Raw genomic sequence first — 25,788 nt, 5'->3', positions numbered from 1 at the left:
ATGGTCTGAGAAATTTTTTCATGGCATTCTCTTGGCACTCTGACCGATTTGGGTATGAATCCGTCATTGCAGATCACGTTCACCCATACATGCTGTTTTTCTTCCCTGGGGCAGATGTAATCTTCCAGCAAGACATTGCTACATGTCACACGGCTAGAAATGTCCGACTGGTTGGAAAAGCACGAGCAAGACTTCCAATTACTTCCCTGGCGCCCTAATTCGCCAGACTTGAACCCAATTGAGCATCTGTCAGACCACCTCGATCATCTTGTTCGCTCTATGGATCCTCCCCTATGCATCCTCCAGCACATGTGGGATGCACTGCAGTCAGCATGACTCCAGATACCTGAGACAACCTACCAGCACCTTATTAAGTCACTCCCAGCCCGTCTAGTTGCTGTCCGTGCTGAACACGGCGGTTGTGCTGGATATTAGCTGGTAGTCATAATACTGAGCTTCGACCCTGTACATTCACCTTTGCAAACCATATTACAATCTATAAGTAGATATAATGTACTTAGAAAATAAGTAACGTGTATATACATTGCATTATGTGGATATGTACTGTTATGTATATTGCTACATGAAACGTTGTCTGTTAGTACACCTTATATGTGATTGTTTGCATATATATTTTCTGTTTTTCATTATCTTCTGACTTTTGTATACTCAATAAAAATTATTGATGAGAAATCTTTATAGCCCACAGATGAATTCACAGATTTGCTGGTTGATAGTGGAAACAGTTTATAAGCCTGTTGTCAGACACATCCATAACTGTTTAACTGATTAGTAATGCAATGTATTTACAAGTTACTCAACTTTTTATGTAAATTTATTCTATATCAAAACTGTTTTAATGACCTTCAAATGTGAACATATACATTAACATTGTCGATTTGGGGTGCCGGATGCCAGGTCTATCCTTTCAAAGTTTTGTGTGACAATAATACCACCAACAGCAGGCTGAAACCTCTACAAGTTTTCCTTCTACCTTCACTTGGAAAGCTGTAACACCATTGTATTTCAAGATAAAAAAAAAAAAAAAATGCTTTGGTTTGAAACAAATGTCTCAGTGATAATATATTCCATTTAAACAGATCACTAGCTGGTGTGTTGCCTTTCCCTTCTGTTATAATTAGCCAGACATCATTGATTTTAATAACATCTGCGATGAATCACATTTTAAAAATGAAAAAGGAAATCAATACTCTAATGCGTGGTAGAGATATTACAATTTGATGATTTATATCCTGCAATTTCCCATATACTGTTTCTATTTCCTGTGCTAATCTTAGTTTTGACCTGTTTTCAGAAGATTGGTTGAACTTCTCCCATCAATTTTTTGCTTTTATATTGTCAGTTACCTTTTTTACTTTAAATACAGAGATTGAAAATACATTGTAAGAACATTATGCATTACTTTTGTAAGCTTAATCCCTTCAGGACCGAGACTATTTTAGTTTTTAGGACCACAGGAATTGTTTTTGTTTTTGTGTTATCGCATTCCAAAATCCATAACTTTTTCATTATTAAAAAGGACTTTTTCGGGGATGAGTTGTATTTTTTAATAGAATAATTTTGAGGTACTTATAAACTATTTATTAACTGTTTTATAGGGGGATCAAAAAATAGCTATTCTGACATAGTTTTTCTTTACGACATTCACCGTGCTGTATAAATAACATGTTAACTTCATTATATGAATCAATGGAGATGGAGATACCATACATGTGTTTTTTTTAACACTTTTGCAAAATAAAAAAAGACTTTTTATGGAAAAATTGTTTTATTTTTTTCACTGTGAACACTTTTTTTTTCCCATAAACTTTAATTAATTTATTGATCACTTCTACAGTATAATGTTATGGTATACTCTGTATACCAAAGCATTGTTGCCTGACAGTAATACACTGACAGGTAATCTATTAGGACGTGCAATTGGCAAGGCACAATAGGCATATAGCAATAGCACGACTGGGTGTCTTCTTTAGGTCCTTGGCTGCAGTGGCAACCCATTTGCAGCATGCAAACATGGGCAGGACACAAATAGTGTGATAGAGGTAGCTACTTCTCCTCTGTCAAACTACCTAGATGCCGCAGTTGCTATTAACTGAGGCATCTATGGGGTTAAATGCATGGAATAGAAGTTATATCTCATCCTTAGCTGTTGCAGTGGGATGTTGGCTGTATAGTACAGCCATAACTCGCTGTTGATGGCGCGGGCACAGCTCCTGGGCGCTTGTTAACTACTGGAGCTAATTGTACGTCTTTTTGCAGGAATGTGCCAGCAGTTTGGACATACGGTTAGGTCAATTTGTGAGAAGGGGTCAATAGATTATTACATTGATGGAAGTGCATCTAGAGATATAAGTATTAAGGAGGGTGTTGAGTACATCTTAATATAATATAGAAGCACATTTTAATCTCTTTGATCATAGTAATGGCTAGGAATTTAGCTGGTTTTGTGGAAAACACACAGTTCTGATTTTACCTGCAATGCATCGAGCTATAGTGATCTGTAAATGTCCTCAACATTGGGTACACCAATTTAAGTGAAAGTCCAACAAAGAAAATCTTGAAGGTAGCAGCTTTGTCTGTTAATCTTATATATATCACATAATTATTGTGGTTGGATACATCTCAGATATATTGAATTAAATTTAGAGGGAAGATCTACATACGCACATCATACATGCACACCCATGCAAAAAGGGGCGGGCTGCGGGTGACAATGATTTAGTCCCCCAGGCCGCTTACAAACCATTATAACCATATTACTCTTCATTTTAAGTTAAATAAATGCATTTGAGTAACACATTGCTTATATATTTGCAGGTCTTGGAGTGACCAAAGGGCTGTGCCCCCCCCTGTCCAAGGGCCCAGGAGCAGCACCCTACTGCCCAAATGGTCAGTCTATCGCTGCACACACACAGACAGACACACCTTTTATATACTGTATTTACATTCATGAATATTGTAAAGATTTATCTGTTCTACCCACTTCTATGTTAACGGTATCCCGGAAAACCTGTTCATATGCAAGCGTTTAAATAGTTATATGGATGATTTTAATCATGTGTGTGGTTTATGTACAGAATTCCTTAATTCCCTCCCAGAATTAACCTTCATCTAGAATAGTAGGAAAAAGAACAAAAACTCACAGACCTAAAAAGCTTTGAGCACAATACTTTATATGTACGCGTTCAGTCTGTTTAAAGACATAGCAACCTAGACAGCTTTGTTTCTTAAGGCTAAACTCTTCTACTAAGTTCAACAGCTAAAATATCCCTACTCCGTTCATGAAATGTACACTTTATGGATTTAATCTGTTAGCACAATGAACAGGAAACCCAAATGAGCAAAGTGGTTCAGTATAACATTTTGCCTTTTTTTCCACATTCAGTTTTATATTGTGTTGTTGTATATTACCTAAATATCATGTGCAAACTACTGTAAATAGTAATGGAGAGCTGCTTAGGTAAAAGCAATGTGTGATGTATTGTGCCACTGGCACCATTTTGATCTTTTCAGAGACTTGTATGAAATAAGGTTTTTGAACAATTCAATAAATTGCATTCCTACAATAAATCCAGCATCATATTTGTCCAAGCAATGTCCTTTTATCATAAATAACACAATATAGTAAAGGTAGTAATAGTATTGTAGATATTTACTATAAGAACAGACAATATTTCGTCAATTTAGCTATCGTCTATACCAGGGGTATACACAGAAATCATAGGGCCCCATAGAAAATCTTTGTATGGGCCCCACCCTCACTGAGAGCTTTAATACATTCACAAATTTTGACTAAGTTAATGTTCGCTGCTAAGCTTCAACACCATATTTTCTTCAATATATTTTCACCAGATAACTGGCATAATTACATTGATAAATCTCCTTCATTCAGTTCTCAATCCCCTGCTTGCTTTTACACAGTACATGATAAAAATATCTGCCTGCAGCCACCACTAGGGGGAGATCAGTGCAGATGAATTCATACAGTTACCATTAAATTCAATGGAAGCTGTAAAAATCTCTATGCACTGAGCTTCCCCTAGTGGTAGCTGCAGGAAGATGCTAGGACTATATGTTGGGAAGCAGGAGTTCAGAGCCTGGACCCTGCTCCCCACGGGCTTCATAGCAACGGCGTAGTCTTCCTCTATGGTAAGTACGCCAATGCTCAGTAAATAGATAACAGATAGTCGTAAAGACATACAAGCCAGAGATGTATAAAAGTATATGGTGGCCCCCAGGCATTGTATAGAGACCCCCTCCACTTTTTTTTGTTGTTGTAAAGAAATAGACAAGAGCAAAAAAGAAATCAGGCTAATAATAGTGTTATACATTAAAAAAATAATTCTTCAATACAACGTCAGACGTAAATAGATTACAATGCATCATAATATCACCATAAAATGCTCAAATAACAGTGCTATGTAATGGCCAAAAATGTCACTGCCTTTTAGTACCCACATAACAATACCATACTGTAAAAGGGGGTGGAGTAATAGCGGGGTTCACCGGCTAGTGTCACCCACTATTACTACCTCCTTTATAATATAAGGGTTATGCCTAGTTCCCCTACCTTTTCCTTATACTAACGTCAATGTAATTGCTTTTGCTGTTACATAAGGGAATAAGACTGTACAGTAAATAAAGGTAATATTTATTAACATACAGTAATCACTGTCATATATAAAATACAGTAACTAATCACAGTACAGTATAAACATGGTATCACAATCCTAATTATACCACCACCCACTTACCTAAACATACATAGAACTTACATTACAATACACATAAGTTACTTGTAATTCTAACACGCTCACTATCTCTGTACTACTCCCTCCTAATATAACTGCCCCTGTACGCTAAGGGTTAATCAGGTAACCAGGGATACAACAAGGGATGAGCAGGTCAGCAAGGGTTAATCTTAGGGACCCAGGGGAAGCAAGCGGTTAAATGCTCGACAGCAATGGTTACTCAGGGACAGCAATGGTTGAAGGGTTACTCAGGGACTCAGGGACAGCAATGGTTATTCAGGGACAGAAAAGGTTACTCAGGGACTCAGGGACAGACTCAGGGACAACAAGGGTTATTCAGGGACAGCAAGGGTTAACACAGGGACAGCAAGGGTTAACACAGGCAGCAAGGGTCAACAGGAACTTAGGGGCGCCAAGGGTTACTCAGGGTACTCAGGGCAGCAAAGGTTAACTTCAGGGACAGCAAGGGGAGACAGGGAGAGGGTTAAGTGTAGCTGTTGCTACACTTGATACTTAGCATGTCGTTGGTGGAGCAGGGGAGCAGAGGCTGGAGCCGGAGCAGGAGTAGGTCGTTGGTGGTGTGGTGAGGTCCCAGCTGGAGAGGTGAGCTTCATTGGTGGTGTTGTATGGTCCCAGCTGGAGAGGTGAGCTTCATTGGTGGTGTCGTGGCAGGACCCAGCTAGCTCCAGCTAGCTTCAGCTGCTGAGCGTACCGACGCAGGACTATTTAACCCTGCCGGTACGCTCGCAGCGGGGAACGAGTGGCGCTCACCCAGGGCTAATAGGGGTCGGCATGGTGATAATATATCACCAGCCGACTCATGAGCGCCCACGTGTAATCCCGCGTTCGCGCATAATCCCGCGAGATCGCGCGCATGCGAGACTGTCCGTGCGCATTTGAAATTTGAAATGGAGACAGGAGATCAAACAGTATCTCCTGTCTCCATGGTTTCCAAACAAAGCAGGGCAATGCTAATTGTCCTACTTTATTTACAACTGTATTCATGACCAGGGCTGTGTTTCTACAGCCCTGGCTCATAAGACAAATCGCGGGCCGTGCACATGGCCGTGTGCATTCATTTCTATGAGCCTGGACCGGAAAACACGGCCGTAATAAGACATGTCCATTCTTTTTGTGTTCTAGGCTCCTGGGCCATGCACGGACCGTGGAAACCACGGTCGTGTGCATGGGCCCATCGAAATGAAAGGGGCTGCAATTCACCCGCAGTTCTTGTGCATGGAGCCTTAGGCATGATGTGAACTGAGTCACATCAGTAGAAGAAATCACCACACTCCCTGCCATCTCCTGCTGAACTGATTTTCATTCTTCTAGGTACCAATTCTGCTCTTGGCTACCTAATATTGGAAATTGGCCCCAATTCAGGAGGCCACCCAATGTCTCTTAATCTGGACGCCCATCTAACTTAGTTAAAGTAAAGATGGAGTAGTATATGCACTTAGATGGTGGAAGCACATCCTGCCCTTTCAACAATCCAGCCCTCATACAAGCAACTTAATAAAAACCCCTATGTGATTTACAGGGGTTATCCAGGGACCAAAAATTGCATTGTAATAATATACTTATGTGAAAATAAGTAACTTACTAATATACTTTAATTTAAAATTCTGTACTAAATGATGCAGTTCAAACCTCGTGAATTGTTCCACGAAGTCCTGGAGCTTTTCTAATAATGATGACGCTCCGACACGGCCCCACGTGACTGAGCTCTTGCTTCATGTGCTCTTCGTGAAAATGACCGCAAGGGGCTGTCACATTGCCTATTGCTTGAGTCCCGAGCAGAGCATCAGCTAGCGCATTGCTCGGGACTCCAGCACTGCTCCTGACGTCCATAATTGGTCAATTCAGGTGTTTCCAATCGCTGGAGTTCCTGAGCAGAGCATCAGCTGATGCTCTGCCTGGGGACTTCAGCACTTCTGCCCATGTCACTGTCCATATATAGACAGTGACGTCGGCGGCAGTACTGCAGTCCCAGAGCAAAGCATCAGCTGATGCTCTGCTTGGAGACTCCAGCACTTCTGCCCATGTTACTGTAACTGTCCATATATATGGACAGTGATGTCGGCAGCAGTACTGGAGTCCCCAAGTAAAGCACCAGCTGATGCTCTTCTCGGGAACTCGAACAATTGGAAACTCCTGAATTCACTGATCGAATATCGATGTCGGGAGCAGGGCTGATGCTCTGCTCTGGACTCAAGCAATAGGCAATGTCACAGCCCATTGCAGTCATGTTCATGAACAGCACATGAAGCAAGCCCTCAGTCACGTGGGGCCATGTCGGAGCATCATCATTATTAGAAAAGCTCCAGGATTTCCGTGAACAATTCACGAGGTTTGAACTGCAACATTTAGTACAAATTTTTTAATTAAAGTACCTTAGTAAGTTACTTCGTTTCACATAAATAAATTATTGCAATGCAATTTTTGGTCCCCAGATAACCCCTTTAAATTAGCAAGCAACATTTTGGCTTGAATAATCAGTCCTAACCCCAATGAAACTCAACTTTTAATATGAGCCAAGGTTATGTGTCTTCATTGTTGGATTGCAAATAGTCAACAAAGGACACTTCAAGCACCATTAGGTCAAGTAATATCAGCACTTTTATAATATTAGGCTCATATATACTTTGAACATTTGTCAGTAATACATATACATTTATTTCAGTTTTATTTGTTGTATTCACCAACAGGCTGTAGGATCCATTCATTTTTCAATGGAACAGGAAATAACCCTATTTTTTTTTATGTCAACCAGGACTTATAAGCAATTCAGGGCATCAGCATATTAATGGAATAGGTTTGAGGGTGCATCGAGAGTCTTCAATTTATTCAGGTCAAACCTCAATTATACAATATATTTTCTACATTTGTTGTGTGATTAAATTGATATCAGTAAGCAGCTACTACAGGCTAGCAAAAAAAAACACAAAAAAAATCAAAAAAACACTGCTGTTCTTGAATGACCCTAGTCACAGGAAATCCAGCAAAATATATATCTGCCCCATGATTACTGCTTTATCTCCCATGTCTTCAATCCTAAGGTCCTTTAGAAACATTGCCAGACACGGCTATAAATTTTGTTAGCAACTCTTATAAGTTTTGCCCGTTTAGGTTTAGTTGACTATTAAACAACAATCCTATTGAAAGGATTGTGTGCTATTTTATTAAACCATTTTGTAGATTTCCATAAAATGAATTCAAGTGAAGTGAAGCATTTTAAATAGATCAGTTCATCACTGTGTACTAATTACATATTCCAAGTTCTTCTTTTTGCTGTGGGAGCAATTATTTTCTACTATTCTTAACAATAAAATATACAAAGTAAAAAAAAAGGCTGCATTATCTCATCCATCTAAAAATTCTAACATCACAAAGAAGTAGATCCATTAATTACTCTACTTGATGAGCAAGAAAATGAAACCCAACTCTAATATTCACCAACTTCCACTGGACTGATTGCTGTTTGCACAATAATAAACCTGGTTAATATGGAAATAAATAGCAGAGCTGATGGCATTAGCAGCAGCATCCCATCTGTGAAGTGTTCCTTTTATGTCCTTACTATTATCTTTTATCACAAAGTAAGTATGATTGGCAGAATTTTCTCATTAAGGACAAGGATGACTGCTAGCACATTCTCTATTACCTTCTCTACTAAGATGTGAAATTATTGAACAAATGAAATAATTATGTAAGTGCTGTCAAAAACACTTTTGCTTTTTAAATAATGGTTCTACAAAACCATTCGGGCTTACTAAGCATCTCTATGTACTATGCATGTCAAAGAAGGTAAGTCTTATTGGTTATCTCAATTACCCTGGAAACATTCAAATTAACATTTGAGAGGCAATGAAAGTGGTGGAAAGGCTTCATTACTCATAGAAAAGTAATTTATAGTATAATTTATAATATTAAACACAATTGTTGATTGATCATTGTCTCTTAATATAATGGACCTCATCAAAACCGTTTCAGAGAAAAAAAACCTTGTCATAGCAATAAATCAGGGATCAGATTTCATTGTCTGAACTGCACTGTAAAACTGAAACATGGACTCTATTTGGTGGTGGGCACAAAACATGGTACATTAGGGCCCATTGCAGTTACCTAAACACTTCATTTTCTGCCATGCTGTATAATTGCCAGATAATAGACTCTCTGCTATAATGTATAAAGACTTACTATCTCCATAACAGCGTAGAGGATTTACAGTCAACTTGGCCTCTGATGATGACCGATATGTATCTCCAACCACAACTTGACTGACTGGTAGGTGATCTTTGTAGGACAAAACTCCATCATCCTTTCTCCTGTATCAAAAAAGACAGGATAAGTAGTCTAAATATGTTTTATAGTTGCTACAGACATAAAGAACAATTGGTAATGTATTCCGATTAGACGGAACATTCATATGAATATCCACCCTTGAATACAATTTATCTTATCTAAATATGTTTAATATTCTGAGTTGATTAATTTCTCAAAGGGGTGGTTCCACCATTAAATATATCCATTGTATAGATCATAACAGATGAATAAAGTTTTCCATTTATATACTGTTAAAAAACGATCCAGTGAAAAGTTATGGTTTACTTACATAGTATAGCGCCACCTTGTGTTCAAAGTGTATAGCAATGTACATGTCTATCTATTGAGCTGAATGCTGGTGGACATGCATGCTCAGTCACTCTCCCCACAGCCAAATCTCTGCATAGTGATCATACTTTTAACTGTTAACTGCAGAGCAGCCAATAAAATAGCTTTCTGTCCTGCTTGTCAGGGAAGTAGCCGAGCCTCTGCGTAGCATGGCAGTATAGCTGAGGAGACTTCTTCTTCACAGCTTGTTATGATTGTAAATCTCTGCATCCTGACAGCAGATATGAGCTTTGCACATCCACACTCACTCTCTATTGTTTTATTTCATTATATTTTTATTGGTTTCTAGTGCATACGATGGATGTCACACAGTGTATATCTTCACTACTCTGGATCTCATGTGTAATGTCCGTGGCTGCGGGCTGTCAGCTCCGTTCCCCTCCTGACAGCCGCAGCCACGAGTCGGCAAGCGCTCCACTCACCTCAGCCAGATCCCGTAGGGTGCGCACGCACGCTCGTGCCCGCTCTAAAAGGGGCAGCGCGCGCACCGGACATTGTGGACAAACTTTGAACTGTGAGTACCCTGGACTATAAGAGGGGTCCAGCCCCCTAGTTTGATACCTGAGCGTTGTGTTCCCTAGTTTGTCTTTGTGATGGCCTCCTAGTGTGTTCCCTGTTCCAGTCTCTGCTCCAGTCCCTCCTCTAGTCCCTGTTCCAGTCCCTGTTCCTATTCCAGTTCCTAACATTCCATACTGTCCTGGTCTAGCACTGAGCTGTGCCAAAGTCGTGCCGTGCTGCATCCACGTCTGACCTGCTTTACCTCGCCTGACGTCCGCCTGCTACCTAGTCCCAGCCGAACCTGCCCTGCTGCTGTCTGAGCTGCCACAGGTACCTATAGAACTATAGACTCTCACATGCTCCCTGTTGGTAAGCTGCCTTACCGCCAAGGCGGTAAGGGCCCAGTGGGTCCACAGACCCTTCGTGACATCATATTACCTATCTGAAGGAAAAGTAAGAAGGGACTATGTTCAGTCAGCTGCTAAAGAGGAAAAGAGACTGATTCTGCTCATAGCTCGCCCCCAGCAGCACAGATTAGCAGCAGCACAAAGAGGGACTCAGGAAAGCAAGGAAAGTTGGTAAGGAATTTTTATATGCTAGAAGCCCCAAAAATCACTTTAAAACAGCTATTTATAGCATTTCTTTATTTTGGTATGAAAATGATTCATGGGATAATCTCTTTATTATATCCTCATAGTGGTTGGGGTTCAGTTTTTATGATACAGAGCTCCAAATCACTTGAATAGTTGTAAAAGATAACATGCTAACTACGTATCTGCAGTCACCACTAGAGGGAATGTAGGAATGTAGGAGCTTATTGAATGCCAGTTTATATTGAAAGAAAAGACAGTATGCAGCAAGCTGCCATGTCTCTTCTAGTTGCAATTGCAGGCAAAGCATGTTATGTTTTAAATCTAGGACTACGAATGGGATTGTGAACTCAGTATCATAAATACAAAGCTCTGACCACTATAAAGATATATTAAGAAATTAATCAACAGAATTTTGGATCTAATAACAAAATGATGATAAAAGTGTTTTTTTTTTTTTTTTTTTAAAACATATTTTTATTACATTTTTCCAACAAAAAAAACCACAGATCATACAGTAATGCATTGCCATAATAATAAACATTACAAAAAATGTATAAATGAACATGTGGTATTAAATGCTTCCTAGCAAACTAGGTTTAATCTTGGAAGGTATTCCCCAGAGGCTATCAGCCCTCCTTCATCTCCTCTATCCTTCCCATCCTTTTAACCCCACATGTCGGGTATTCCTGTAAACATAGTTACATAAATTCGCATATCTGCCTAACTAACATATCTAAACAATACACAAAACAAATAAGAAATGGGAGCATACATAACAATTGGAGCTTCGTGAAGCAGTTCACCGACTCAGGCAGCTAGTCCGCAAGAATAAAGAAATCCAAGAGGAGATATATGCTTTACTCCCGTGATATTTCCAGTGCCCCTAAAGTGCCCTTGAGATCTTCAATCAAGTACCATGACGTTCCCGTGAATGGGCCTATAATGTCCCTTCGTTCTGTACTGGTGAAATATTTTGTGAGGAAAAGCTTCCATTTCTCAAAGAATTTTTTGCTCTGCGTGTCTTTATTCTGTAATATACCAATGCGGTCTAGATAAAACAGTTTCCTCAACCCCTGGACCACCATATTCTGAGTCGGTACTTCAGCTACCAGCCAGTTTTGGAGTATGCACCTCTTTGCCACTATCAGTGTGGCATGGGCCATGGGAGATAAATGTGTCGTTTCTGTCTCTTCTAATTCTCCATCATGTTGTATATGGAATAAGACCTCCATTGGCCCTACATTCCCATGGAACCTGCCCACCTGCTGCAATAAGGATGTTATCTCCCCCCAGAATGGCTGAATATGTGCACACGCCCAAAGGCCATGATACATGTCCGTCTTTGAGATATTACATCTAGGGCATGACGTTTTCCTATCTGGTTGTGAGGCGGAGGGGGCCAGGGTAAATGCATATATTGCTTGGTGAATAATCTTCAAATGAGTTTCCCTCCAGTTTTCGTTGTGTACGTTTGCCCTGAAATCCACCAGCCCTTTTTCAATATGCTTTTCAATGCCTGGTAAATTAAACAGTTTTTCCCATCTCCCAAAGGCCTGCCCCGGGGACATCTTCAGTAGTGATGGTCTGAGTGTACTATATAACTGGGAAATGGAGTGTCTGTGATTGTCCGTGAACCATGAATCAAACAGGTTGGGGGGGACCTCATCCGCTACATCCGCAAGTTTAGTTTTACAGTGATTAACTATTTGCAAGTACTGTAAGTGCTGATGCCGAACAAAAACGTATTTATTCTGGATCTCTTGCAAGGTTAACCACCTCTTATCCTGCACGTGAAACATATCCCCCAGAGTCGCTACCCCTTTCTCCCTCCATTCTGACATTAGTTTGTTAGATCTTCCTGCTGCAAACTCTGGGTGCTGCCATAAGGGCATATGTTTTGAAATGCGATAAGAAAGGTTATAATGTTTGCGCAATACCTTCCAGGCAATGATGGTATCTCGTAACAGAGATGATTTCTTGACGATCTTTGGGAGACAAGTGAACGTTGTGTGTACCAGAGCCATGAGATCCCAAGGTTTTGCTAGCTGTCTCTCCAGTCTAGTGTTGGAGTGGAACTCTGTGTTGTGTTTCCAATCTAGCAGATGTCTACTCAGACAGGCCAGATTATAACCCCGGATGTTAGGGAAATTGACCCCTCCTTCCGCCTTCCGCATCATGAGTTTCGTGAGCGCTATTCTTGGTTTCTTTCCCCCCCATATGAATTTGGTAAATGATGAGTTGAGTATATTGATATCAGAGTGCTTGACCAGAAGTGGAATAGTCTGGAGCGGGTAGAGTAATTTCGCAAATCCTGACATTTTGACCAAACAGCTCCTTCCCATCAGTGTTAGAGGTAGACTGTGCCATCTCAGAAGATCTGCTTGGATATCCTGTATAAGGGGGGGATAATTTAGATCATATAGAGAGTTGGGTGCTCGACCCACTTTAATACCCAGATAAGTAATGTTTGACTTAGCCATCTCAACATCCAGGGAGGCTAGGGACCGCCTATATGCTGGGTCCTGCGTTCCCAAATCTAATAACTGGCATTTTAACGTGTTAACTTTGTACCCTGAATTGCTCCCAAAGTCGTTCAATGCCTGGAAGATACGCGGAACATCTTTAAGGGGGTCTGCGAGAAATAACAAGATGTCATCTGCAAACAACGTTTCCTTGACCTCCATCTCCCCCACCCTTATGCCCGTATATAAATTGGATGACGCCAGATAACGTGCCAGCGGCTCCAAAGCCAGATTGAACAACAGTGGCGATAGCGGACACCCCTGTCTTGTATTGTACCTTTACATAGACGGAATGGTTTAGATAAAAAGCCCGGTGTGGAGATTCTAGCCTTAGGGTCTTTGTATATGTGGTGTAATAAGATCCTGAATGCCCCTGTTATTTCCATCTTATCCAGGACAGCATCCAACCATTTCCATCGGACATTGTCAAAAGCTTTCTCCGCGTCAAGTAAAAGTAAAGCCGAATGTTCCCCCGGAAATGGGTTATGCTGTACTCTATCTAGCACTGCCAGAACCGTCCTAATGTTAGTGACCGCCGACCTACCTTTAATAAAACCTACTTGTTCTGGGGCTATGAGGAACGGCATTATATTCGCTAACCTATCAGCCATGATTTTGGAAAGGAGTTTAGCGTCCACGTTTATGAGCGATATGGGTCTGTATGATCCTGGTAGTAGGGGGTCCTTTCCAGGTTTTAGCAATAATTTCACATAAGATGTGTCTGCTGATGGTGGTAGCCCCTCCTCTCCCAGAGCATTGTTAAACAAGGAGACCAAAGTCTCCGTAATCTGTTCCCGCATTACTTTAAAAAAATCGCCGGTCAGCCCATCTGGGCCAGGCGCCTTACTATTTTTATGGTTTCTTATTGCCTCATCCACCTCCTCCCTTGTGACCCTGGCATTTAGAAGTTGCAACTGTTCCGCGGAGATGACCGGTAAAGTGACCTTGTCTAACAGTGTGTCTGTCAATGAAAGGGAAGATGTATCGGAGTATAGCTCCTCATAGAATTCAGCCAAGATGGAGTTAATACTAGTTGGATCGCACGTTTCTTGCCCCTTATGATCCCTCAATTTCGCTATTTGTTGCACTGAGCGCTTTCCTCGAGCCATATTGGCCAAAAGTTTACCCGCCTTACTTCCAAACTTATGTAAAGTAGCTTCAAAGTCTCGAGTATGCATTGTTTCTTTCTGAGCTGCCCACTCGTCAAAAGAGTGTTTTGCCTGAATCCAGGCCTGTCTAGCATCTAGTGTAGGGTGTGCCAAATATGCTGTATAGGTTGCTCTCAGTGTAGCACCAGAGGTATTAAATTTTTGTGTTATTTCCCGTTTTTTGCTGACAGTATACGCCATTATCCTCCCCCTCAGCACTGCCTTGGCCGTATCCCAGTACAGTGAGGGGTCATCTCTGTGTCCTGAATTCGTCGACGTGTATTCTAACCACCACCCTCTTAGCTGTCTCACAAAGGTGTCGTCAGTTGCTAAATGAGCCGGGAATCTCCATATGAAGTCTGATCCTCTGGGATATATTTCCTGGAAATCTACTCGTACCGGGGCGTGATCTGAGATCACTAGGTCCCCTATCTCAGCGGCCCCCAGCCTCGGTTGTAATGTTGGGGATATTAAGAGGTAGTCAATCCTGGACCAGGACTGTTGAGCGTGGGAGTAATGTGTAAATTCCCGGGCATCCGGGTTACCCCTTCTCCAGGGATCTATTAAGTGTGTTCTTTCCATCAGGGGTCCTAACACTCGGTCCTGTTTTCTGTGGGCCCTTGTAGGAATGGATTCCGTGCTTTGTGGACAGTGTGTGCGTCTATCTTCCTTGTGATCAGAAACTGAATTAAAGTCACCTCCCACTATTTTGTGCTGGACATTATCTGACATAAGGGCCCTTTCCAAACCATTGAAAAACGCAATATTATCACTATTAGGTCCATACACGTTATAAATGCTTAATACCCCACATGGTGTGCTTAGAGTAATATGGAGCAGTCGCCCTTCCTTATCTGCATCAGTGTGGATTACCTCATGTACCAGGTTTCTATTTATTAAAATAAGTACCCCCGCTTTACGGCCACAAGCTGAAGAGCCGTATACTTGGCCCACCCACAACTTTTTCATGCGGTGGAAGTCGCTCTCCTCCAAATGTGTCTCCTGAAGAAGAGCGATGTCCGTATGGAGTTTTTTTAAGTGACGGAGTACCATCATTCTCTTGTTAGGGGACCTGAGGCCCTTTACATTCCACGAGGTCAGCTGCATAAATTGGGCGTTCCGAAAAGGTTCACTATTGACTGGTCATATATATCTATTTCTAGGCATGAGTGCTTTGCTGCCTTGGTAGCCGCCCGGCGGCGTCTGCTCCAGATTGCTCCCAACATTACAATAACAACATTTGCATTTGGTGCCAGAGAATTGGCACAACCTTTAACAACAAAATGCCCATCCAGGAATGTCACCAGAATTTCCTGTGAGACAAACTTTAAATTGGCATACATAACTTCACTTTTTTCTGGTCTGTGACCCCTCCCCCCCTCCCCTTCCCGCCATCTTTTCGTGACATACTGGATCTTCATATTTTAATTTTTAAGGCATTAAAATAAGTTGGACTTCCTATACATCACGGGTACAAGTGCTTATGCCTATTATAGCAGGAATTTTGTCTGCATAATATCCCACCAGAACCAATTGCCACATAAATATATAAGGCACAATCAAATGCGCTCATGGAGCCTCTATGAGATACTTATCAGTCCGGGATGGTTGCAAGCCGGTTTTCTGAGCGTTGTCGATGTGACATCTTCGACGATTCTGCCCGTTGTTGCTTGGGTGAGGAAGTGGAATTGCGGGCGATATCTGACCATGTACAGTCCCTCGGTGAAGAAACTGGTGCACGAGGACCTTCCCCTCCTGTACCTTGACTCGCCGTCTCCTCTCCCGATTGTCTAGGGCCCCGAAGTCCAGGGATCTTGTCTACATATAATGCCGCCTCCTCAGGATTGTGGAATACCTTGGTGGCGCCATCTGTCTGCATAATCCTCAAAGTGGCCGGATACTGTAGCTGGAATTTGATTTTGCGTTTGTATAGGGAGGTGCAAACCCCTCCAAATGCTCTCCGACGCCTTGTGACTTCTGCCGAATAATCTGCAAACAGGATGATTTTTGCTCCCCTTATATGCAAAGGGGTATTACGGTTCCGGAAAGTGCGCAGAAGTTCCTCTTTATCATTGTAATCCAAGTACCGCATGATCACCTGGCGCGGTCTGCTTTGCGGCTCTCCTTTGGCGTTGGCGCTCGGACCAGGGGGGCCCACTCGGTGTGCCCTTTCCACTCTGCAAGATCTGGTCAGGCCTAGCGCTTCTGGTAACTCCTTCTCGCAGATGCCCTGGAGGAGCTGCGGTCTAATATGCTCAGGCAGTCCCACTATCCTTAAATTGTTTCTTCTGGAACGATTCTCAAGATCTTCTAAGCGGTCTCTGAGTTTTGTGTTATCTCGCATTAGGTCTCTAATGCAGGTATGTGCCCCTGCTGATTCATCCTCCATGAGACCAACCCGCTGCTCCAATTCATCTAGTCGATTGCCATGAGATGTCACCTCATTTTGGAGTTTTTGGAGCGTTGTTGTGACTGTGGCTATTAGGGAGTCTCTGATGTCGGGGGCCAGTTGGGTAGCTACCTCAATTGCCAGCTTCCGATAATCAATCTGTGAGTCAGTCATTACCGACGGCGATAACATTTCCCTCTGAATTTCTTGGCTCTGAGACCGGCTCTGTGAAAGTGGTGGCTGCAGCGGCGCGGGCATCTTGGATGGCACCTCACCTCGTGCGCTGTGTTCGGCCGGACAGGAGATCTCTCTGCTGCCGCTCCGGAGGAGATATCTCTCCATAAACCGCCCGGTTCTTGTCCCCCGACTCTCCTCCTAATGTCGGGGTGTTTATATCCTGCGGGTGTGTGGCGTAGATGGGTTAGGGGATCAGGGCTTCAGGAGCTCATGCAGCTCCGTCCTCACATCCCAGCGCCGGAACCGGAAGCTCCAAAAGTGGGGGTTTTATTTTAAAGGCAATGTGTTGCCAGAAAAACATGATTTTTTTTTTTAAATTAAACATTTAGTGTGTGGGTGATTAAACATTGTTCAAATTTTTTTAATTTTTTTCACGAGTCAGGAAATATTATAAATTGGATTCAATTGGATTCAAATTTATAGTATTTACCATTTCTGGTCACTAGATGGAGCCATTCCCAAAAGCATGTGGTAAAGCAACCACATAGCTTTTCTGCTGCAAAATTGGGTAAAAAGCCCTCGCTCTAGTGAGCTCTCAGCATCCCCCCCTCCTTTATCCTGGCTAGTGCCGGGATAAACGAGGGGTTTGAACGGTGTAACCTCCTACACTGTGTGTCGCCATTTTTTGAGCTAACACACAGTGTAGTAGGTTTACATACAGTAGTAAACACACACAAACACGAACATACATTGAAATCTCTTACCTGCTCCTGCCGCCGCGGCTCCCTCCGGCCCGTCCGCTCCGTCTGCTGCCGCTGGTCCAAGTGCACAAGTCCGGAAGCCGCGACCGGAAGTAGTAATATTACTGTCCGCCCGCGACTTCCGGTCCACAGGAAAATGGCGCCGGACGGCGCCAATTTCAAATTGGACTGTGTGGGAGCAGCGCATGCGCAGTTCCCACACAGACGCCGTACACACAAGTGAATGGGACGGGAGCCGTTCGCAGTCCCTATGGGACTGTGGCTGCCGTATTCCATGTCTGTATGTGTCGTTAATCGACACACACAGAAATGGAACAAAAAATGGCAGCCCCCATAGGGAAGAAAAAGTGTAAAAATAAGAAAAAGTAAAACACAAACACACAAATAAATATAAACGTTTTTAATAAAGCACTAACATCTTGAACATATGAAAAAAAAATTTGTGATGACACTGTTCCTTTAAGGGACAATTACAAGCAAATCTGAAAAACATTATTTAACTGGTGCTAAGTATCATTTCTTTCTCCGGCAAGGTCACATGATGTTGAGATCTAGGTTGCTGTTTTGAAGCATCTTAACGCTTTCGAGCTGCTTTAGCTGTACATAAGAGAGATGAAGGGAGACCCCTAGTGGTTGGCAGGGATATATTATGAACAACAGCTGATGTGCCTAAACATGCGCGTGATGCGTGCGATGATTGGCTCCTGCTCTGGTGTATTTCATTGGCCGTGTACTATGTCAATTATTTGACATGGAGGCCCGTCGCATGAGACGAGCTATGATTGGTGCTGAGGAGTGATGACACCTTCATGTGCAATATGCACAAGTTTATATAAGGAGGAGGAAATAAACGCGCGCTCAGTAGCCCCTAATTATCCCCTGAGGACGCTGCTTGTGCATCGAAACATGTCGGGGGGGCTATCACCATTTTAATATTCACTGACGGTCCAGCGATCTACCTCACTCCAGTGTGAGTGCATGAGCAAACGGCAGTCTGCAGCTGCCGAATTAGCTTTTCACACTGTACTGTAGCGACGTGCTACGCACACTTATCCGACCTCCTATGATATGCTGGCCATCTTTTGAAAACAATTTTAACTCTTTGCTTGTTGTATGTCTTTATTTAGATACACCAATAAAAGTTATATTTTAACTGATACAATCCTAATAGTGGTTGGGAAATTGGGACCTCTGTGCTTAGGCACATCAGCTGTTGCTTTAGCTGTACATATCACATTGAGTGAATATGGTGCAGAACCAAGATGACCCTCTTTACGACCTCTATGTAATTTCTTTCAATACCAGCACAGCTAAAGCTTTCTAAATAGAGGACTACTATGGAGAGAGTATGATTTATTTTGGTTCTGAAGTGTGTCAACCCTAAGTTATCACGTTTTAGCTGGTGTGGTCCTTTAAACTTAAGAGATAAGTTTGAATGCAATTTGTATACCCTTCCTTTGACAATTTATTGTGCAAAAACAGTATATTAATGTTTTTTGTTAATGCCCCCCCCCCACCAAATTATTACATAAAGGACTCCTTTACTGCTTAAGTAAAAATAAAAAATTAAAGGGTGGAGTAGGTTTCCTTGCCAGCCAGAAAAATAACTACTGAGAAGATATGCCAGTGTAACATTGTTAATTTATTTCTTCTCTATTGTACATTTGTAAAGTTGTCTGACAAATACTTGTAATTGTATTTTGTATTGTGTTTTTTATTCCAATAAAGTTTCACAGCTTAGTGCAGGAGTGTAAGTAGACTTACAGTGTCCTTTGCTGTGACCGTGCTATGTTCATGTATAAATTTAGTTATTGAATATTCTAATGGCAGATTGATAACCAGTGTTCTAGATATTGACTCCTAGTACCTTCACTTTTTCTTTAATTCTGAAAGTCTTCGAGAACTCTGATGCCAAGTAAACCCTGTTTACACAAGGACTTATAAATGTATTTATTCAGCCCGAGTGGCTGTCACACAGGTGCCACACTGAAGTTAGATTTATCTGGATAAGAAAAAACACTTTCAAATACCCTATTAGAGAATTTTGAGTCAATAGAGGTGGTTATATTCAGGACTTTAATCTATAAGCCACAGTGGAAAGATGCAACAAATAGCTAATCACTGACAACCCATTGATTTACTGTGTAATGCTCCATTTTACCTGTGGTGGTGCTGTAGGGAAATTAAGCACTTCCTGACAGGTTCCATCACAGATTACAGCAGACTGTTCCCAACATAAAGACACCCTGTGATCAGCTTATCATTGGGGACCTTTCAAACTAAAAGGGATTGTCCAAAGCAGAAAACCCCTTTAATAAAAAATGCAGGGTCCTACACTGTAGCTGGAAATTATGGGTTTTACAAAAACATTTATTTATTTTAATAAGGATTTAGTGTAATGACCTTCTACAATGTGTATAAAGATTACAATGACAATTGAATAGAATTAAAAGTTTAATAAAATGATGATGATAAATGTAATAGTCATTGTTCTAACCCCAAAATAGAGAAACTTTGTAGGCATTGTTTTTTTTTATACATAATTTGCTTACTCATTTGTTCTGCTTCATCTAGATGATGAAGAGCTAAAATGCTGGTTTAATAAGCACTGGCTTTTAAAGGTCGGAGGTTTAAATTAAGTACTTGAGTTTGTTGCGAAATCTGCACGTGCAAACAGCTGTATTTTAATGTTTTGGTTTGCTAATAACTCAAACATCCATTTTTACAACATTTTAAATGCTTTGCCATTCATCAGAAATAATTATTTACAGCTTAATGCCTGAGAAATTGTAAGCACATTTCCGTTAATGGCAAAGCAACAAGGTAATTAACTGATGTTTTTCATTACGAAAAACGGTCTGCCATAAAACAAGCAAAATACAGATACTTGTCAATTTTCTCAGCTTGTAAAAACAGGCATATGTCTGTAGCTATTATTTTCATGCCAATCAGATCATTTTTAAAGTCTCTGCAAACAGATGACCTTGCTAAAAAGTAGCTGTTATATCAATCTCATTCAACTGTTAAGACTCACTTGTGCAAAATGCCCACTCCTTTATTTAAATTCACGTGCAGTAAAGCAGATGTTCTAAGCTGCAGTTGTCTCATTTTTCTTCAAACAGTTCTCTTAATGTGTTTATCCTCCTATAAATATGCATGGGTGACTAATATACACTCCTCAACATTAAAGTTGCAACACCAAGAAGGAAAAGTTTTGGAATTGTAGAAAACACAGGATCAATAGACATTTTAATAATATACAATTGATAAAAATATGGAAACAAAATATTCCATATATCTTGATTTATTCAGTATCGAGTATGAGCGCCACACACAGGAATACACACACTTACACGTCTTGGCATGCTATCAATGTTATTAATGGTTGTCTGAGGAATGTTATGCTACGCTAAATGCACTTGGGCACGCAATTCATCAAGATTGGCTGCTGGGCTCCCTTTGCAATTGCCAACCAATGACATCCAAGATGTGTTCGATGGGAGAAAAATCAAGAGACGCTACAGGCTATGGTAGCACGAGCAACATGCGGCCTGGCGTTGTCCTGTTGAAAAACAGCTTCTGGGACACTTTGGAGAAATAGTCATACCACTAGTTCCAGAACCAAATCACTGTAACGCCGAGCTGTTAGTGTACCTGAAATGAAGACTAGAGGGTACTGGGTACCATACATTATACCACCTACCCCACACCATAATCCCAGGAGTAGGACCGCTGTGACATTCCCTTGTGAAGTCTTCTTTATGGCATTGCTTTCATAGTCTACAGTCCAATCTCCGGTTATCGTTGCGTCCAAGACAAAAGCAGAACTCATCACTGAAGACGATAGACCTCCATTCCAGCCTCTATTGCCGTCTTGCTGTGCACCATTATAGCTGTCACGGTCTGTGGGTATGTGGACCCACTAGGCCGCTCTGCCGTGGCGGGGAGGCAGCTGGCCAAACAACGGAGTACCCAATAATACAAAGTCCAGCACAAGGGTACCTGAATAGTCCAGACAGTCGCAGTGGCAAGGCACAGATGGTACTTCAGATGGCAGATGATGCAAAGCGTGGCAGATGACACCAAGCGTGGTGTAATACAGCAAGCATGACCAGAGGCACAACACGACTCCAACTTCTAAGGCACCGGATACAGGATACAGGATACAGGTAGCAGGTACGGGAACTCTGGGAACAGGATAACACTAAGGGACCATTTGCAAGAATAACATGGGTAAACACAACAATGCTCAAGCAATGAAAGAAGGGGCAGGGCCCTTTTTGTATTCCAGGGTGAGTATGGGCTAATTAGTGATTCTCTTCATGTGCGCGCACTGGTCCTTTAAGGCCCGGCACGAACGTGCGCACACACCCTCAGGGACACAGCAGAACGAAGCGGAAGTGAGCACTGGCATCTCCTGAGGAGGAGATGACGACCAGTGCTCACGGATCCATGGCTGTGGCCGTCGGGGGTGAGTAATCCCTACGGTTCGTGGCCTTGAGCATTACAATAGCCTTTGAGAGCGGTGGAGTGTGGTCAATGGAACACCTGTAGCTGGACGTCTGGCTCTCAGCCAAATATCGTGCAAACGCCTTCTGATGGTTTGTGTCAAAACTGGTTGCCACCCCAGGTTTGGGGTGTGACATCCAATTTAATTTGCAGTACAGAATGAATCAATACGCGCCATTCTTCCAATCAGACGATCTGTCCGTGCAGAGGTCCGCTCCGCACACCTCTTGCTGTCATTCCTGTTCGTTACTGTTCTCCAATCCTCTTGGACATGCAACGCTGAACAGTGCTGACAGGCTCTCAGACTAGGCACGTAGCGATCTGCCAGAGTGATAAACCAAGGTCACTCAGTTCAAGGAGAGACACGTCGACGAACAGGAGGCATCGCACAATCATCCCACACCGCTTGATCCACATTTTGAGGTTTCATGTGGCTAAAAAACTTTGCTTTCAATCTGGCTTTTATGCCCCTCACACATGCAACAGATTGGAGTTATTTGCCTGAAAATGTTATCATTTGCAGATCTTAGCGACACCTGTTACTTCCTGATTTGCATAACCTTGCAGCTTGCCCTTCTTGGTGTTGCAATTTCAATGTTGAGGATTATACAATAACAAAAAAGGAAAGTATATTGTGTATATAAGTATTATATTATATGTGTCTTATTTAGGTACATGATGTGATAATGATCTGCAATCAGACAAAGCCAATCAAATGCTAACTCAAATTTATACCTAGAGGGCTTATCTCACCATGTTATGGCTCCATATAACCACTATGTTGTATGGCACCGTAATAAGGCACCCATAAGGCACCATTCCGTACCTCTATATGCCTTGAATTACATACATTTTCAATAATATTAAGTTCTAAAATGAAAGGGATTGTCCACTACTGGATACCGGATAGGTCATCAGTACATGATCTGTGGGGGTTCGACACCCGGACTTCACACCGTTAAGCCGCTCTGGATGCCTCCGAGCACCAGACGTACATGCCGGAAACAGTTGTTTCCGGCCACTGAATAGCGGCCAAGCTGCAGTACTGCAACTCCGCTCCTATTCAAGTGAATAGGAGCAGAGCTACAGTTCTGCAGCACGGCCGCTATGCTATGTACTGAGCTAACAGCTTCTGGCTCCCTATATCGCCTAATGGACCATAACATCCGGTGCCCGGAGGCAGCCGGAGCGGCTTAACGGGGTGTCGGTCCCACACCGATGATATACTAATGACCTATCCGGTGGATAGGTCACCAGGTTTTTCAGTAGTCGACAACTTCTCAGCTGTAGTAAGTAGTATACCCAAATTATGGACCCCTGGAAAAATGTCCAAGTGGGTAGAAAACCTGTTAATTGGAACTATACTGACCTTATTTTATATAAAAAAATTATTAAAATCCATGACTTCTACCTTTATTTTATGTTTAACATTAATATTGGAATCTATAATAAATTAGAAGTGCAACTAAATGGAAAATAAAATAAAAATAGTATTAGGCTATGATAGACTCCCGTCAAGATAAAGCCATCAACTTTCTGAGCATTGTTAATATGTCTTTTGTTTGTCTGTAAAAAACTTTATTTCTCATCCTTGAAGTGCTTGCTGACTTTGCATACTTTTCTGAAAACTCACTAACATAACTGGCAGTGAGTACTAAGGGATTTTCCTTTGCTTCAGAGAAAAAAGAAGGCATAGGTTTGGTTATATTTATCTATGTAAGGCCCCATTCACACTGTGTTTATGGCCTTTGTTTGATGTATACTCCGGGAAAAGCTCCCGACCTAATGCATCCATTAGAGGCATTCGTCACAGCCATCCATCGATGGATGGTTAACGGATGTCATCTGTCAGAGGCATCCATTGGAGGTATACGTTTTTTTCTACATGTTTAACATCTTGCGCCAGACGACTTGACATATATGCTGTTTAGCGTTAAGTTAAGGAAGGACATCTGTAGAAAGCGATTTTAAACTTCCAACAGCTATCTTTAATTTTTATGTTTGCTTTATTTTTAGTAGTTTTCTGCTTATTTGTCTTTAATTTTTTTTTTTTTTTATTTATTTATATTTTTGGGTTGATAATTTGAGGTTTGTAACCAATTACTAGTTTTCCATAGAGTTATGGTCTCATGTTATGATGTCTTCAAGCTACAATCATCTTTAGGGATGACTGTATAACCATGTCTGCTTTGACTTCCACAACTGCTTTATATTCTCAGACCCCTTGATGTAATGTTAATATTAATGTTAGTGACCATTATTGTGGTCAGTTGGACATAGTGAATAGGATAATGATACAGATTAAAAAAATATGTAAAATATAGTAAAGCACAAAATAAAAAGATGTAAAACAGGTTCTGGGAGGTGCTTACAATATAACAGTGCTAAGTGTACACCTGTGTGTCAGATTCAGCAATTGACCATTTATCCATAGGCATCAGAGGGCATTCAGATGTGCTCAGTGCCAAAAGATCTTTCTATAAACATATACACGCAGACCTTCTGAGAGTTCATAGTAGGGAAGCACAGACAGATCACTCTGATTTTCAATAATTTTAGGCAAACAATAGCAATCTATGTGCTGAGTTTTATGTTACGTATTATATAATATGGATTGGGCACCTATTATGAGCATCATCTCATCTATTTTTACAGTGTGCAGATAATAGTTAGTATTAACCTCTGTGCTAACCATAGACATAAGGTCAGTCATCTGAACCTGCCATAATCTCTATGGGCACCTGTACTGTTTTCTATTATACATTTTGATATATTTATGAAGATGCCCACAATTAAAGGAAAACTGTCAGCAGTTGTGAGGTCTCAAAACAGCTAACAGGGTGATACAGAAGGACATTTTAAACTCATAATTTTTCTGGGTCATGCGGGTTGCATGACCGAGAAAAAGTTACGTTTAAAATGCCCTTCCCTGAGGCCTCAAAACTGCTGACAGCTTCCCACCAGTTTTGTATTGTTTCATTGGTTACAGATGTTTATTTTTATTTTGAATTGCCTTACATGTGAGAAAAATGAATGCAGTGGATACCGTTATATTAGTAAAATGATTGACACACTGTGAAAGTAATCATAGATCTGTATAGAACACAAAATTAAGATTAAGCACCAGATAGAACTGCCAAAGTTGTATGGTGGTGGGTACATAAGAATATATATTATTAAGGGATTGCAATGTGGTAAATTAGGGTTAAGTGTGCAGAACTTAACGTGCTGTGGGTTATGAATGAAATTATTTGCTATTGTTGAAATTTAACCGGTTGGGTATTTAAAGGGATGCAATATGAATATTTAATGTGTATTATTCCATAAACATGAAAGAATGTGCCAATGGCTCAATGATGTTTTGAGTGAAAGCTTACCTAAGTGCCCCTATGGTAAGAGTCAGGGAGAACACATAGTTACAGGGGTGTAGCTATAGGCGGTGCAAAGGAAGCAGTCACACCTAGGCCCTGGTGCCCGAAGGGGACTAAAGGCGATTCTACCACATAGGAAGACTCCAGTATTATAAATGGCACATGACAGTTGGCCACACTGTTACAGAATTTGCGTTGGATCCTAGGAGCCTACGTCTTTGCTTTGCTACACCAATTCCTTTATATTTAGCGACTAGTGCCTATTTTGGCAGATATACGTTTCATCCACTTTGCCCTTCACTAGAGATGAGCAAATTTCCCGAAATTCATTTCGGGTCTGGTTTGAAATGGCTGTTCGATTTGATTTGGTCCAA

General features: G+C 41.5%; 1 protein-coding gene across 1 annotated transcript in view; it reads right to left on the bottom strand.

Annotated features, from left to right (window-relative positions):
• Positions 1–25,788, bottom strand: part of CNTNAP2 (contactin associated protein 2) — a 1,694,842-nt gene that overhangs the window by 273,572 nt on the left and 1,395,482 nt on the right. Inside the window, exon 15 of the mRNA XM_075827067.1 lies at positions 8,973–9,100. Within this exon, the coding sequence (XP_075683182.1) occupies positions 8,973–9,100 (128 nt within the window). The remainder of the gene's footprint in view (positions 1–8,972; positions 9,101–25,788) is intronic.

This window comes from Rhinoderma darwinii, chromosome 5 (genome assembly GCF_050947455.1).
Source record: "Rhinoderma darwinii isolate aRhiDar2 chromosome 5, aRhiDar2.hap1, whole genome shotgun sequence".
Taxonomy (NCBI): Eukaryota; Metazoa; Chordata; class Amphibia; order Anura; family Rhinodermatidae; genus Rhinoderma; species Rhinoderma darwinii.
Note: the sequence above shows the minus strand (reverse complement) of the source record. Positions and strands in the feature narration are given on the sequence as shown.